Source organism: Dendrobates tinctorius, unplaced genomic scaffold (genome assembly GCF_039654945.1).
Source record: "Dendrobates tinctorius isolate UK_male_01 unplaced genomic scaffold, ASM3965494v1 ptg000047l, whole genome shotgun sequence".
Classification (NCBI taxonomy): Eukaryota; Metazoa; Chordata; class Amphibia; order Anura; family Dendrobatidae; genus Dendrobates; species Dendrobates tinctorius.
In genome coordinates this window covers 7,559,771-7,577,246 of record NW_027361715.1, presented here as the reverse complement: position 1 = coordinate 7,577,246, position 17,476 = coordinate 7,559,771, and the positions used below count along the sequence as shown (strand labels likewise).

General features: G+C 40.0%; 1 protein-coding gene across 1 annotated transcript in view; it reads left to right on the top strand.

Moving 5' to 3' along the window:
• The window catches only part of TOX3 (TOX high mobility group box family member 3), a 178,337-nt gene extending 165,708 nt beyond the window's left edge, over window positions 1-12,629 (top strand). Inside the window, exons 5-8 of the mRNA XM_073576190.1 lie at window positions 3,094-3,363; window positions 6,565-6,792; window positions 8,540-8,620; window positions 10,824-12,629. Of these exons, the coding sequence (XP_073432291.1) occupies window positions 3,094-3,363; window positions 6,565-6,792; window positions 8,540-8,620; window positions 10,824-11,573 (1,329 nt within the window). The 3' untranslated portion in view covers window positions 11,574-12,629. The remainder of the gene's footprint in view (window positions 1-3,093; window positions 3,364-6,564; window positions 6,793-8,539; window positions 8,621-10,823) is intronic.
• Window positions 12,630-17,476: the final 4,847 nt, after the last annotated feature.

Sequence of the window (17,476 nt, the reverse complement as noted above, 5' to 3'; positions counted from 1 at the left end):
GTTCACAATAGCAGTAATTTTTACCAGGTGTGCACAAACTTTTACCTGCCACTGTACAGCTTTATTTTACAAGTATATAGCAATCTGCATTTAATGTCATTATTTTGTAACTGAGGATATACTGTTAAAATGTATTTTTTTCCTATAATTTAAATCCTTTTAGCGCCGTTAGACACATAATAGGTAGGATTTTTGTTTGATTGCCAATCAGAAAATGTAACTGCTATGTATCCTGAAATGCATGTTTTAAAGTATTGTCACATTTGTACGTTTTTACTCTCAAATTCTGAGAAATTAAGTGGATATCCTTGATCCTGGAACCTTAATAGGAAAGCTACTGCGGAAACATCTATTATTCCGAGTGACAGAACCCTCTGTCCCTTTAAAATGTCCAAATGGCCGCAATAAAAGACCACAAATTAGCTACTTGTTTGCTGATCGGCAGTTGTTTGAAGGGACTCTGTGAGCAAAGAATGATTGTTGAAGCCAAATACAGGGGCTCGGTGCATCGTGGCATGGCCAAGCGATGGCCAAAGATGGTACATCTTCCCGCCTGCTTGTTTTCCATCTGTCGCCATCATTCCTTTCTTTGATTGACAGCTTTGAATTCATAGAGCCGGAAAAGGGTTGAGATAGATGGAAAGCAAGCAGGTATGAAGGTGCACATAATTGTTTGGCCACACCATGGTGCATCGAGTATACTTGGTTTGAATAGTCATTCTGCATTGACAGTCCCTTTAATAGCCTGGTTAAATATGTAGACCATGCCTCAGATGTGCATGGAATGATCGGTAATGGATCGTTCATTGTGCTCTCGGCAGCCTATAAACAAGACTATGCTCTGCCAAGAACGATAATCTTTTGTGTGGACCAAAAGATCATTTGACTCAAAGAAAGAGCTTTTTTCTCAATTGTTTGCTGATTGGCAGCCTACTTAGATTGCACGATGATCATGAAATTACCATTTCTTGGAATACTCATTCACAATAGTCGTACAGTGTAAATGAACCTATACATTTAATACATGGATAACCCATAGATTTCATAAGATGTTTTATAGTGTTTCATTCTCCTGTGATGGCACTGCTGAGAAATTAAACAATTGGTTTCTCCAATACTGTTGGTTCTAACATTTACAGGTAATACCCACTGGTTGCACCAAGAGTAGACATATCAGTGGTGCAACCTGTGGAGTCGCACAGGTGCACAAGAGGTAAGGGGGCTACTATTGCCATCAAAGCAAGTAGAATTGTGCATTATGATGAGCAATTGGACAGCAAAGGGCCTACATATTGCTATTGCGCATGGACTCTCTTCTGTTTGTGTCTGACCATGGGTTACACCAATCATTACTATGACACCAAGCCTAAAAGAAGTGTAGTTCTTTCAATGTGCCCTAAAAGTTTGAAATTATTTATCTTTTTAACTTGAAATATTCAGTGTCTAATCACATGCAAATCTGGTATACAAAAACAATATTTTCCCAGGTTTTGACAAGAAACATCTTGAGGGTTGGCCTGTCGGGCGCATGTGCCCGAGCATCAAAAACTCTAGCGATGGCCATCATGAGATTTTTACAATGTGTAAGAAGTGTGATTGTGTTGCCGAAAATATCTAGACCATTGGGCAAACTGAATTTTTAGGATAGCAAAATAAATCAGCTTAAAGTGAAACTGGTACATGATTCATGCTGTCCAAGCCACAGGCAGCATGAATCGGAGATTGTGGAATCAATTGCAGCCGACCATGTTTTCTTCCGAATCTCTCTGGGGTTTCAGGAAAAAAATAGTTTGAGGAGCTGGGGATAACAGGGAGAGACGGAAGTTCTCCAGTGATGCCCCGGTCTGATTTTTCCCGACAAACTGGTCTCTCTGTATTTGCATTCAAAAGTGCTGTGAAACAACAAGTGCAGAGTGAGAAGAAACTGGCCGGGGTGGCAACGGACTTGTCTCTTCTCTCCCAATAGCATCTGGCTGCTTGGAATAACCGATTCCGTGTAAATATCTTCAGCTTTCAAAGTCAATAAGATTTTGGTGCTGTGCAATCATGAAGCTCTTACATGAATTCCATATTTTTCTTATTCTTATGCACATTGCTATAAACAAGATCTTAACTACTAGATAATTATAAAGCACAGTGTTGGATAATAATGCTAACTAGTTAGAATGAAATTAATCACAGATGTTTTTAATTGATTAACTTCTGGCAGTAAATTGGCATTTATAATATTTGTCACGTATTAACCAAAGTTTGCTCCAAATTATGTAACCTAAGTGGAAATAATTCCATCTTATCCTGGTTATTTTGCATGTGATCCTTTGAAATTCTAATAAATAGTATCTGATTAATTCAATAGAAGATCTTTCAATCCTATCTCTATAATAATAATGTTTTCCAAAAATCCAATAGAAATCAATGCATTTTTACGTCAATCACTTGCCACTAGACTCTTACGAGTTAAGTCACAAATAATCTGCTAAATTTTACTGATGACATTTCCTGAATTTGTATTGTATGTAATGTATTTCCATTTTTTCGTTTTTTTTCTTATTTTCTCCCCTTCTTCCAAGAGCCATAACAATTTTATTTTTCTGTCCACATGGACATATGACGGCTTATTTTTTGTGAGCAGAGTTAAAATTTTGAATGGCATCATCATTTCATCATGTGACGCACTGGAAATTCCAAGTGCGTTGAAATTGCAAAAAATGTGCGAGTCCACAATTGTTTTTTGGGGTTTTGTACTTACCATGTTCACTATAAAGTCAATCTGACCTGGTAACTTGATTTTCCAGGTCACCACAAGTACATAGATACCAAACATGAATATATTTTTTTTAATTTAAATGGTGGCCACCCGTGGCTCTTGGGAAAGGTGCAGGCTTGGTGTATGAGCAGAAACACGACTTTTGACATACATGTACTCCAAAAGTTGTGGAGTGGTTAAGGTACATCAGCCTAAAAATGTTATTGTAAACCTAAATGATAGAGGACTCATTTGATATTAGAATTGGGAATAATAACATGACTAGGTCATTGTTTCTTTTTATGAAGGTCCACATCTAATGTAATAACATTTCTTTTTTCCACTAGGATCAAAGACAGACTCAGATGGCCCAATATCGTCAGGACCCCTCATTAATTATGAGGTCGCTCGTACACATGTCAGATGTGGCGCGGGCAGGAATAATGTCTCAAAGTCAACTTACCACCATAAACCAATCTCAACTCAGTGCTCAGTTAGGACTCAATATTGGGACAGGTCCCATTACCCATACATCTCCTTCACCTCCAGCAAGCAAGTCGGCCACACCATCCCCTTCCAGCTCAGTAAATGATGAGGATGCCGATGAAACAAGCAGGGTGCGTATAACATTTTAGATTCAATCTGCTTTAACGTTATTTCAATGACAATATACTTGGTATTTAGGACAATTGATAGCTGACTTGTTTCTCTTATATTGTAAACTAGCTGAAGAGCCCGGCGTTGCCCGGGCATAGTAACTAACTGTGGTTAGTTAAAACAAATTATAATGATTATCCTCCATCCCATAGTCCAGTGCCCATATACCCATCATACATATCCACCATCCCATAGTGCAGTGGCCATATGCCCATCATACATATCCTCCATCCCATAGTCCCCATGCCCATATACCCATCATACATATCCTCCATCCCATAGTCCAGTGCCCATATACCTATCATACACATGCTCCATCCCATAGACCAGTGCCGATATACCCATCATACATATCCCCCATCCCATAGTCCCGTGCCCATATACCCATCATACATATCCACCATCCAAAAGTCCCGTGCCCATATACCCATCATACACATCCTCCATCCCATAGACCAGTGCCAATATACCCATCATACACATCCTCCATCCCATAGTCCAGTGCCCATATACCCATCATACATGTCCTCCATCCCATAGTCCAGTGCCCATATGCCTATCATACATATCCATCATCCCATAGTGCATTGGCCATATGCCCATCATACATATCCTCCATCCCATAGTCCAGTGCCCATATACCCATCACATATCCTCCATCCCATAGTCCCATGCCCATATACCCATCATACATATCCTCCATCCCATAGTCCAGTGCCCATATACCCATCATACATGTCCTCCATCCCATAGTCCAGTGCCCATATACCCATCACATATCCTCCATCCCATAGTCCCATGCCCATATACCCATCATATATATCCTCCATCCCATAGTGCAATGGCCATATACCCATCACACATCCTCCATCCCATAGTCCCATGCCCATATACCCATCATACATGTCCTCCATCCCATAGTCCAGTGCCCATATACCCATCACACATCCTCCATCCCATAGTCCCATGCCCATATACCCATAAAACATATCTGCCATCCCATAGTACAGTGCCCATATACCCATAATACATATCCTCCATCCCATAGTCCAGTGCCCATATACACAAGGTGGAGTGGATGGGGCTATGTGGAGTGGGTGGGGTTGTGGATGGGCAGTGCTTGATACATACATACATACATACTCACACATACACTCATTTTTATATATATATAGATATTACTTAGAACTTTGAATAAGTGAATTTCCATCCAAAGTGAAAAATGTTCCCATTGAGTCGTGCCTAAAAGCATAGAAAAACAAGTTTTGTTTTTTTCTTCCCTCACCCCGAAAAAAGTCTGACATTTGTCCATGAGTTCACAGATAAGAGCAGCTTGGCCAATGGCAGACCGTTTCTTATTCACATATTTATGAAAGTTACATAACTTTTTTTTTTAGAAATTGTTATACTGTATTTTCTAGACAATCTATTTCCATACAATATTTTACTCTGTGTCCTTAACCTTCCCTAACTTGAAAAACAAGCAAGAATATGCTAATTTTTTACCAAATGTTTCCACTCCCTGCAGAAGTCTTTAAACCATGTTTACACTGTAATTAGACATTTACTCATTCTGTCATGTGTATTTTCTTTTGTTGACAAGCATGCACACACACTATTGCCACATACTTAATTTAATTTTTTGGAAGAAACTACTGAGAAGCGTTCTTATGTTAAATCTCCAATTGCTTTTTCTTCTTGGTAATAGCAGATTTATAAATAATTTACATTTCAGCAGAATGTATTTTCAATTCACCTTCAAGACCAAAATTCACAAGAGATTTCAGGCTGCCAAAACATGAGCGGAGAGTATTTTATTATTCAGAAATATGAATTAAAAGACAACAGAGAAAAAAAACAAAATACTACATCAATTTTGTTCTAATCCCGGCAGCTTTATTTTTAATATAATTGTTGGTTATCTGGGCTGGTCTGATAACAGTTTTATTTTTTCACAAATATAATTTATGAGACGAATTGAGCTAATTTTGACAAGCGCAGAACAAATGAATAATGTTAATAAATTAGAGATGAGTATATCAATTAGATGAGAATTGAACTTGTGTATATATTTTTAGGGACTACTTTGCTGTTCCCAGTTAATTTCAATAATTTGTATTTTGTTTCCAATGGCCAGAACCATTTTACACCTTGCAGAATATTGCATCAACCAGAGAAGACTAATATGACATTAGGATCAGTTGGGTGTTCTGCCCAATAATGTCACACAGCTAATAAGATCACATTGCATAGTTCAGCCAATCAAGATGGCCTATCGTAGCCTGTATGAAAGCAGAGGCAGGGAATGCAGCAGCCACTTTGAGGTGAATTTGGTTAGTGAAAGGATATCACATCTTCTCAACAGAGATATGGAGAGAAAACCATAAAACCGTGAATAAATATTACTGATAGTGTTTGACAGCACAGCAGTGAAGAATAGCTGCCATAGATTTACTCAAAACCAAATATGTTGAGGCCAGTTTGACAGTAGTATGGCTATTTTTTAGTTGGGGAGTCTAAGGCTAGTTTCACACTAGCGTACAGAGGCGTTGCGGAGGGATGCGGACTTCTTCCGTGAAGCTCTGCCCACGGTCGCATCTCCTCTGGTCTACTCCGCCACCGTCAGCTTGTGGTCTGCATACCCTATCTATAGCATTAGGTATGCAGGCCGTGCTGATGAATGCAGATGCCTCCGCATGCGTCATTTTGACAGTGCAGCGAACGCACCAAAATGCAGCACGTTCCGTTCGACGCAGGTTGCCGCACCGTCAAAAGGACGCATGCGGAGGCATCCACATACATCGGCATGGCCTGCATGCCTAATGCTAAAGATAGGGTAAGCAGGCCGCATTCTGATGTAGGCGGAGCTGACCGGAGGAGGTGCGGCCGTTGGCAGAGCTTCACGGAGTAAGTCCGCATCCCTCCACAGCTCCTCCATATGCTAGTGTGAAACTAGCCTAAAAGGGGTTGGATACAGTACTAGGAGACCTCAAAGTGTTACATATATTTTTTTTAGGTGTACTTGAGTTTCATGGTGACTTAGTTCGCTATGAAGCCACTTTTAGGGAAAAAGTCGCCAAAGCTTCTGAATTTGAATTTCAAAATATTTTCTCACTTCTAAAATAAAGCTTAGTTAGTTACACACTGTATACTTTTTTCAGATAATTGGAGAGAAAAGAGCTGCACCTGACTCTGGAAAGAAGCCCAAGACTCCAAAGAAGAAGAAAAAGAAAGATCCAAATGAACCCCAGAAACCTGTATCTGCATATGCTCTATTTTTTAGAGATACACAGGCTGCAATTAAAGGTCAGAACCCCAATGCAACATTTGGTGAAGTATCAAAAATTGTGGCTTCGATGTGGGACGGTCTTGGAGAAGAGCAAAAACAGGTAATTTTCCCGTTCTCTGTATAGTATATGGTCATAAAAAGTTTTTACTTCTTTTAATGACCTAGAAAATATTTGTCCTATTTGTATGTATTTTTTAGCCTACATGCATTTTTCACTACCTGAATTTTTTGTTGTTTGCGCCGTCAAGGAATGCTAGATTGGTCATGTTTGATCTTACCTGTAACCTAGCAGGAGATGTCTTTGCTACTTGCCATGGCAAACATTCATTTGTATATGACTAAAAAGATGATGGGTCAAAGTCGTAAAAATTTTATGTATGGTTAATAGTAGGTAGAGTTTATTTCAGTATAATTATTTGCTTGGGTCACAGAACCGTATGTTCTCTCATCGGAGAGAATCTGGTCGATTATGAAAATCCCACTCTGCTCAGAGTCTAATCATAGTGCGATCATGGTGTACTCCAGTTCCCTCGTATGAGGAGAAGATAGAGAAAAAAATGTCTTCATCTTCTTCATTGTGTCAGGCCATGGAAATCGGACTGTGCTTATATGACATCCGAGTGTAGTTGGCCAATGGTTTCCAAGGACTCATTGACTTCTATGGCCGATTGCGATCTGAATACCGGATCAAACCGAGACATGCGCCGATTTGTCTGTCCAAGGAAAAAACTGAACTTGTGCACAGCCCCATAGCATAACAAAGGTCCGATATTTGTCAGATCGAACTCGGACCGAAAATACGCTCATCTGCACCTGACCATCGTTTGACCTTGGTTCCTCTGTGAACATCTACACATTATGTTGGCACTACATTGTATAATTATTATATAAAAATTGATAAATATATTAATTCTCAGATCAATTTCTGCTGATACCAGAAGTTTAGAATGTAAGTGCACTGTAATAAAAATGTACGGTGCTGTTTTAATTATTATTTGCAGTCTCTTAATGTAACATGAAGGCATTGTGTGCAAGTTTCGAAGACATCTGCTCTTTACTAGACTTCCCCTGTTATGATTTAATGATGGTGATTAATCAAGCCTATTTGTAGTTCGTGTGCAACAACTGGGCCTTTGTTGAATGGCACAAAAAAAAAAAAATATTCCGAAAAGGCCAGACTTCTGCAGGCAGGAAGTCATGAAAAGCATAATCACAGCCATTCAGAGAACTTGGTGAATTATCAAAGGGTTGCTCCAGTTTTTTTGTACTGGCCTGACTGATTTCTAATGAGCAATTCTGTAATTGTATAAATGATAAATATAGCAAATTGTAACTTATAGTAATAATGTAAAATTATGCATTAATTGGATTGCTGATTATTAAAATCTGCTAAGAGGTTTTACAATTTTGGGCAATTTTATGCGTATTTTATTTTTTTTTTAAATGAGTGCAATTTCCTTATTAATGTGCATATTCAATGAAGCCATATGCTGTTCTGCATATTAATCTCTTTTTTAACAGGAGAGGTGAATAAAAAAACAACCTGTCCTACTTTTCTATCTACGCATTGTTAAGAAATATTTTACCAGAACTACTATTCACAATCCAGACTCGTAGCTTAGGTTTCTTTTAATTGGAGTCATTTTTTGATCTTGCCCTATATTTTATTTGCCTGGGTTAGGCCAAAGTGGCTTGTTCTCCCCTTCTTCCCTCCAAAGCACTTGCTACAATATCTACTCTGCATTGAGCAACAGATGTCAATAAATATGTCTGATTGTGATTTTATTGCATTTAATTAGTGTTAGATCTTATAAGTCCTAATAATTTTATCTTCTTTTCTCTTACAGGTGTATAAGAGGAAAACAGAAGCCGCCAAAAAGGAATACTTAAAGGCTCTTGCCGCCTACAGAGCAAGTCTCGTGTCCAAGGTAAAATTAGAATGTGAAAACTTGTGCATATGAATATATGCATAAAAAGAAAAAATGCGGATGGCACTGCTGTTACCGTTAAAGGACCAAGTTGTGTGCAGTGATCAGAATGCTGGCTAGCGTGCAGCCTCGGGTGCTCGTCCCGTTGAAGCGCTGGTTCAGCGCAAAACGGCAGTTGTCATCTTTCTGTTCACTCCTGCTCTCACTCCCCCGGCCAACATGAATCGCATGTGCCAATAAAGCAGCAGCATTTCTTCACCAGCCCGATGAGTACGGTCCTTCTGTTCTTTGTTGGATTTGCATATGTATATATGCTATAAGGAACCGCACCCTCAGGTAGCCATAGGGTAGTGTTCACCCAGGCAATGCGGTTTGGTCTAAAAGTGCAGTTTTATTGCTTTAATAAAACTGCCGGGGATTCAAAATTAAAATGACCTCTTCTGCACACTAAGGCATACAGGAAATAAATAGTTAATTCAGTAGGCACATATATGTCAGTGTGGGCTCACCTAAAAAAAAGTTGCAGTCCTTTCTCCTAGGCAAACTATATACTCGGAAAAGGTACAGTCCTATCAGTTTCGGTATCCTTTTCTCCCTGTGCTCCAAACAAAAGTTTTCAGCTCCATGCACAGTTCGCAGTGAGCAGGCTGCAGCTTCCACATATTACTCTACAGCTCCAACACACAGACTGCTCAGCTTTCCAAGATGACTTGTGCAGTCACCATTCAGAGAGAGACCCTGACTTGTCTCTCTCCCAGGTTCAGCTCACATTTTTGACTGGTCACTCGCCATCTACCGCACACTCCATTCTGCTCAACGTCCAGCAGACTGATACAAGGTGAACCTAAGACCTGCAGTGCTAGGACTTAACCCCTGTCCTACCTGACTTTCCTACAATGCATGTGTCATGATTTTAGTTTGAGGTCTCTGTAGCCTGGTGCAAATTTTGACCAGGTATTTCAAGTGTGCACTGCAGCCATAGTGGTCATGGGACATTGTCAAGTTTGTACGTTGTTATTCCACTTGCTCAGTGTGGAGTTAGACTTGTCTAAGTGATGGGTACAAGTGGTGTACTATGGTCAACCTTGAACTGCTCTATACCTCCTGGTAGGTCAGTCTGACTGTTTCCATTGTGAAGTTTTATTTATGCTGCATTTTACGTTATTATTGTAGCACTGAACATTTTAATGCATACTGTCCAGATCTACTTTGCAACACTGAAACTTTGTCATTTTCTTAAAATTAAAATTCTTGGTCATAATAAAATCATACATACGCGACTACTCAAAGCCCAACAATTAAGCGCATGTTCTCCAATTTCCTGCATCAGGACAGCAGGTGATGATGTCTGGTTCTATGATCATCTATGTGCTGGGGCTAGTGATTGGCTGCAGCAGTCAAGTAACCGTAATGGTGAATGTGCATCTCATCGTGTAGTGTTGAAATCCCCTGATTGCTTCACAGGCCTATGAACAGGTGATTTTAAAATGGAACATCATCATTTCCTGTCCTGATGCAAACCACTAAAGATGTCTATGCTTGATCCATGGTGGGATAAAGTAGGTGGGTATTTCCAATTTTATTATTTATAAGACATTGGTATTTTAAAGGGGTTATCCTGGCCTTTTTTTAGCAGAGTGCCTAAGAACTAGCTACCTGCCTTTTGTGCCCAGTGCCAATTTCCACCGACACAGAGTAGTCACAGACCGCTCCTGCTCCTGACAGCGATTCCGTGGCTTCCCCTGATATCATGTAGAAAGAGCAGCGGCTTTTCTTCCACTCCGCTCTGTTGATGGGGGTGTGACTGCAGAAGTCATGCTAATTGACAGCCGGCTCCCTGCTGCATAACTGTGAGAAGTTGGTTGTCAATCAGCATGTCATCGGCAGTGAGGCCCCGGCACCAGAACAGCCCGGAAGAAGCCGGCACTGCGTACAACAGGCCGGTAGCTAATTGTGGAGGAAGGAACTTAAAACTGGAGTGCAACAAGTTCCAGTGCAATATAGAATGGTAGTTTTTAGCCTTTGATCATAAACTGTTGACCCTTCTTAGTAATGATTAATGAGGACAAAACCTAATATTTACAACACATTTAATTTACATCCAATGTTAATTATTGGATTATTTTTTTACTGAATGTAATGTTTAATGTTTTATATTAGATTAGTTTTATATTAATAACATAGTATTTTTCTTCTGTAACAGGCTGCAGCAGAATCTGCAGAGGCTCAGACAATACGCTCTGTCCAGCAAACACTGGCATCAACAAACCTCTCATCTACACTTCTTCTTAACTCCTCGCTATCTCAGCACGCCTCTCTCTCTATGGCGGCGCAGAATCTCCAGCAGTCAATTCCAAGAGCCATTGCACCGAAACCATTAACCATGAGACTACCTTCTAACCAGATTGTGACCTCAGTAACCATTGCACCAAACATGCCGTCCAATGTGGGAACACCATTAATGAGCTCCATGGGTGCGCCAATGGTAGCCACTCCACCCTCTTCTCAATTGAGCCCTTCGCTGCAGAGCCAGCAGCATCATATCCAGCAATTGCAGCAGCAGCAGTTGCAACAGATGCAACAGCAGCAGCTTCATCAGCATCAAATGCACCAGCAGATCCAGCAGCAAATGCAGCAGCAGCATTTCCAACATCATATGCAGCAGCAGCTCCAACAACAGCAACAGCAGCAACTTCAACAGCAAATGCAACAGCAACTGCAACACATACACCTACAGCAGATGCAGCAACAACAGCAGATGCAGCATATCCAGCATCAGTCACAACTGTCTCCTCAGCAGCCATCTCCAGCCCCTTCCCAAACTGGTGTACCTTCCCAGATATCATCTCCCATTCCCCATATCAGCAGTCCTTCCCCAGCATCTCAACATCACCAGCCATTGATACAGTCCCAGGCACAGACTCAAGTGCTGTCTCAAGTCAGTATTTTTTAACCCTTCACAGGTTTTATTCCAGGATGTTTTCATCTCTTTAAGAGAAGGTGCATATTCTGTATATTGTCCAAACATGTTATGCAATAATGCATAACGGACCAAGTGAGACTATTAAGTGTCTATTAGATAGGCAATACGGGACAGTGTAACTTGTATCATATTTTAGCATCCTCAAAATCTCTCCTGAACTTAAGAATGATGAATTTGTTTTTCATGCAATGCTTTTTTTTAATTTATTGATTTTATTTCCTAAAATATGTGAATTGTGTGGTCCTGAAACACACTGGGATATCACTAAAAAAAAACAAAAAACTGTGGACACTTTGAGTGGACTTGAACATGCGACAAAGCATTGGAAGCTCACAGAGACAAAATTGTATGCTACCTGTAAAGTGATAATGTCACCACCATGCAAGTGCATTTGTATGACATATACGTAGTTAATGGCATTTTTGTCATATGATATGATGTAAATCACAGATGTTTGCCAAAGTTTTTATTTTTTCATGTTTTGCCTATATCGAAATTAAAAACAAAGAAAAAGAAAAAAAGTTTTCATTAGCAACCAAAATTTAAGTTTGGAATACACTGTAATGGTACGTTGATTGCTTCCGTGTCCCACCATCTGCATTAGGACCGAAATGTGACTATAGTGTGCTGACGTGACACATTTCTTATTAAAACAATGTATTTTTTAAAAAGGGAAAATGCACTTAAATACTGTAAATGGCTATTCTAAAGGCTAAGGTTAACTAATGCTACAAGTACTGTATGAACAGTAGAATATTTAAAAAAAAAGGGTACCCTAATGAGGTGTATATATTTTCTTTTCGAGTTGTACGGTTTCAAATACTGTAATTTCTTGTAAAAATGTTTTCATAAACAAGGCTTTAATGTAACACTGGTTACACAAACATTAATTGCTACATCGCTTTTGTGTTTTTATGCTGTTTTATACTTTTTTATGAGTTCTGATAGCGCCAGTTAAGTTGTTTGTATTTTGCTTAACTGAAAAAAATGCTTTTATCTTGCTATAGAATAAACACATTTCTGTAATAGGTTGCATGATGTTTATTTACTTTTGGGATTGCTTGTAGTTTTTTTTATTATTATTTCTTATACAGATGTATTTATTTTAATTTCCGTGAAAGACTTAATATACCATATTTTTCGCACTGTAAGGCTACTTTCAGACTAGCGTTCTGAGGCGCAGCCAGGGTCGCCGCTAAGCTCTGCCCCGGCCATGCCTCCTCCTGTCAGCTCCTCCTATAATCACATGACGCTGCATGCGATTAGCGTACCCTATATTTAGCGTTGGGTATGCTGGCTGCGCGCTGGCATGATTTTGCCGCTGCGCCGAGCGCACAAAAATACAACACAGTGCGTTTTTGTGCCCTCGGCACAGTGCCAAAAGGGCACAAGTGCTGGCAAAATCATACCAGAGCACGGCCAGCGTACCCAACGCTAAATATAGGGTATGCTGCGCTGCGCCTCAGAACGCTAGTCGTAAAGTAGCCTAAGATGCACTTTTTCCCCCAAACTTGGGGGGGAAATGGGGGTGTGTCTTATATTAGGAATGTACTTACAGTTAGCGTGGTGGCAGCAGGAGTCGGGCGATTCTTCCGGTGGTCCAACGCTGCAGGGTGATTATCTTGTGACCGAGATCTCAATCTGCGCATGTGCTGCCTCTGGTGGTCATTTTTCCAGAGGCCACAGCATCAAGGCAAAAGAACCGCGGGGGCTTTGGGTTGTCACATAATGTTGCCGGAGCCCCCCACAGCACCGAGCACTCCAAGTCGGCCGCACCAGGCTAAGATGGGAGCAAGATCCTCACCCTACAGGGTTGGACCACTGGAAGAAACGCCCAACTCCTGCTGCCACCAGCGCTGCCTAACTCCCCGGGTAAGATAAATTCAGGACTGTAAGATGGACCCCCATTTGATGCATTAATTTTTTCCCCATTTTCCTTCTGAAAATTTGGAGTGCATCTTATGGTCCAGTGTGTCTTATAGTCTGAAGAATGTGATAGATTTGGCTAGTTTTAACACTTAATTATTGTGTATTTCTATCAAGTGTATATGGACCATTCAGTGAAGAGACTCATTCGACCTTCTGTCAACCCTGCTTTTGACGCAAGACCATGTATTTCTATTGAGAGGACAATTACAACCCCTCCCAGCAAAGGTCTAATATTTGTCCAAATTTTAGGGGGTTTGGATTTGTCCTGGTGCTTAAAACAAAGGACCAATCACCAAAATTTGCATTTAGAACTAGACGCACAATATAATAGTGGCTAAAGAGTGGACGACAACTTATTTTTTCTTCTAATTTCGCCTCTCCGTTACGAAGATATTAGCAATAAAAATAGTTAGCACCTAATAAGTTATCTTTTTCAAGTCCAAATGGGTGTGTTCACAGGGGTGTGTGTTTCTTCTCCCTGTATGAGTTGCTATCTGGTAACACCCACTTGGTTTAACAAAAGTTAACAGATTAGGGGCCAAAATTTTGATTACTAATATTTTCGCAAAGGAGAGGCACAATGAAAAAGAACAAAAAAAAGTTTTATTCAGCTCTTTAGCCACTATTTCATCGTGGGTCTAGCTCAAAATGAAAAATTTGATGAAGGGTCAAGTTAAAATGTATTTTAAAATCCGATAAGTCACCCAACATAACACATGATTATCTGTTTAAATATTTTGCATTTAACTGTCCTTTATAAGTGGTATCAAATATTGCTAAATAATTAAACTTTAGTTTAAGTGTGAAAATTGTTGAGTCCAGCAAAGCCAAGATTATATTCTTATCTACATCTGTATAAATAAATATTTTCTGTGAGAAATCTTGCACAATCTTTTAACGGGAGTATTTATTTATGGAGATAGATGGTTGAACTACTCTGTGTAGGCCATAAGTGTGCTATGAATAAGGCCGGGGTCACACTTGCGAGAAACTCGTATGAATCTCGAGTCTCAATACCCTGCCCTGCCGCCGGCACTCAGACCAGAACGCTCAGCTGCATAAAAATACTTGCAGCCGCACACTCCAGTCCCGAGTGCCGGGTATTGAGATGCGAGACTCGTGTGAATTTCTTACAAGTGTGACCTCGGCCTAAGAGTCAGATCAGTGTTCCTCAACGCCAGTCATCAAGAGCCACCAACAGATGATGTATTCAGCATTTCCTTAGTACTGCACAGGTGATCATGAAGGACTGGAGTTGAAAAACTCTATGTTGGAAGAGTATATGCTGGTAACGTGCAGAAAATCACTCATATCTCTAAAAAGTGCTCTACCTTACTTTTTGGGTGGTTGAAGATTGAGAAAATTCTTATATATTACCGCCACAGATTTTCAGAACCAGACTTAGATTGCTACTACGCTGTTGTAAGAATGATAAAATGCAGCCGTGGGTTTGTGAAACTAGATTGAGGTTGTGTGCCCTCGTTGCGTTTTTTTAAGAATTTCCGCAGCGTTTGTGCCGGCTCAGATGCTGCAGAAACGCTTAAAAGATGCTTCTAATTAATTTGCATGTGTTTTTGGCTTTTTGTGCCAATGTGTGGGAATCGCTTAGCGGCTAAAAACGCAGCATGCTCATTAATTTCCGCATTGCTGAGCGTTTTTAGCCCCAATGTTCCCAGAAAACGCGTGTCAAAAACGCGTAAAAAACTTGCGGCTTTTTTGCACAAAACGCGCAAGAATCACATGGAAAAAAGATTCGCGTTTTCTGGGAAGGGGATCAGTTTCCTGAGCGTTTAAAAACGCTAGCGTGGGCACATAGCCTAAAAGGATTTTCCAGGACTTTAATATTCATGACCTATCTTTAAAATGCACCCGACTTGTTACCGATGCCTTCATATCACTTACACCCAGCCATTCAGACAGTGAGGTCCTTGATAAAGTTCAGTTGATCGAAACGTTGTCTGTATTTTTCATTGGTGCCGGATCAAAGTAAAATTTGAAAAAATATTCAAGACAAGACTTACTACTCTCATCTTTCTCAATTCTAATGTTTATATATAATACAGGACTTTGATCCTTTCCTCAAGCATGACCACCTGCACAGCAGTAGTGCCGATTTCTCCCTAAGGCCGGAGTCACACTGGCGATTTAAACGGCCGAGTTTCGCATGGTAATACACGGCGCTGCCGCCGGAACTCAGGAGCGGGGCATGCGGCCGCATAGCAATACATGGAGCTGCACGCCCCGCTCCTGAGTCCCGGCGGCAGCGCCGTGTATTATCATGCGAAACTCGGCCGTTTAAATCGCCAGTGTGATCCCGGCCTAAGTCTATCTTTAAGATGGACCATTAATGTCAGAACAATGGAACCCACCCAAAGTTTCTGCAGCTCATCTGAAGTGGTAGAACTTTGTACTTTTGTACATTGTGTAGTGGTCATATTCCCACTCCCGTTCACCTGTATTAGTTGATTTCCATGGTGATCTGATATGATCTTGCTTAAAGCACCACTCCAGTTGTTTACTTATTATTTCACTACTGGAGTGGTAGTATTAATCCATGTTTCCTGGCACTAGTAAAATATTACCAACTGCCATCTTCTGCTTTTCCCAATGCCACTTTTGTCCCAATTTGCTATATTGTGACTGCAACTTCTGATTGGCCATAAGTCAGTGGTAACAGTCACAAGCTCTCAGTCTGAGCCTATGAGAGCCTTGTTCTGGCCTCATTCTGGCTCTCATAGACTTACATTAAGCTGTGACTTCTGGATCGCCCAGCAAACACTGGAGCCATCCGGCAGGTTATAACTAGCAGAAGATTCCCATAATGGCGCCGAGAATAGATTTAGATGCTATTATAATTTCTCTCTAATGATAATGAGCCTGCTGAAAACTCTTCCTGAAGGGATAGAAAGCATGAGTATAAACTAGCTCCAGTGATCAGTGTGAAAAGTACAAAATTATTAATTTTGTTTTTAACTTAGATTGCGATTTATAAAAAATGCCAAAATTCTTTAAAAATTGCATGCAGCACAAAAACCTGATTTAAAAAAAGTAATTCTCTTTTGACATATCCTTTAAACAGAAAATGTCAACAGGTTTTTGTTATGTAACCTGAAGACAGCAAGAAATAGAGGGTTAAACACAGAATTCAGGGATGTGTCACTTGTCAAAGTGCGTGCCATTGCTTACTAACTGTCAAGGATTTATCACTAAGAGGTTAACATTGCTAGACTACAGTAGTTCAGCAATGCCCCTCCCTATGATAATCAGCTCACTGGAGACACATGAAGAACCTGGTGTGGGTGGGGCTAGCTTTCTCAGCTCTGCTTCATTGCTAAATCTAAAAGCTCTGATTGTGTCAGAACTGTGGCACCCAGTAAACTAAGTGACACATTGTTGGATTCACCTTCTCTTTACCTACATTATGCTGCTCTCAGATGAGGTAGCCAAAAACTGCTGGCAGATTCACTTTAAGTCTAAGTTCCACCAAGCACTTGGTAGGTTTACTATTTACCTATATATCTATAATGCTGGAAATATAATGCAATATATTTGATGCAGTTGGAGGCACATTTTTTTTATTCAGTTTTTTGAGCCACACTTAGAACTGGATCCAACAGAAAAGATAGGTATATGTCTTTCCTTCATGTTCTATTTCAATTACTTTTAAATAAAACTGCTACGAAACTTTTTTAGTTACCATAAATCTCAGAAATTCAGATATTTCAATGAATGGTTTTATTTTTTATTGAATTTTAATTTGGGCTGTTAAAACTTGCACATTTTGCTTTATCTGTATTTTTGTGACCAAATCATAAAGTATTAATTGATTACAAAATCCGATGACGCAATGTAGAAATCAGCACTGATACATTTCAAGGATTTACCGTTAAAACAATCTAACCACCACCTTTCTTTGTGACATGTTTCCCTCTACCAAAAAAGTA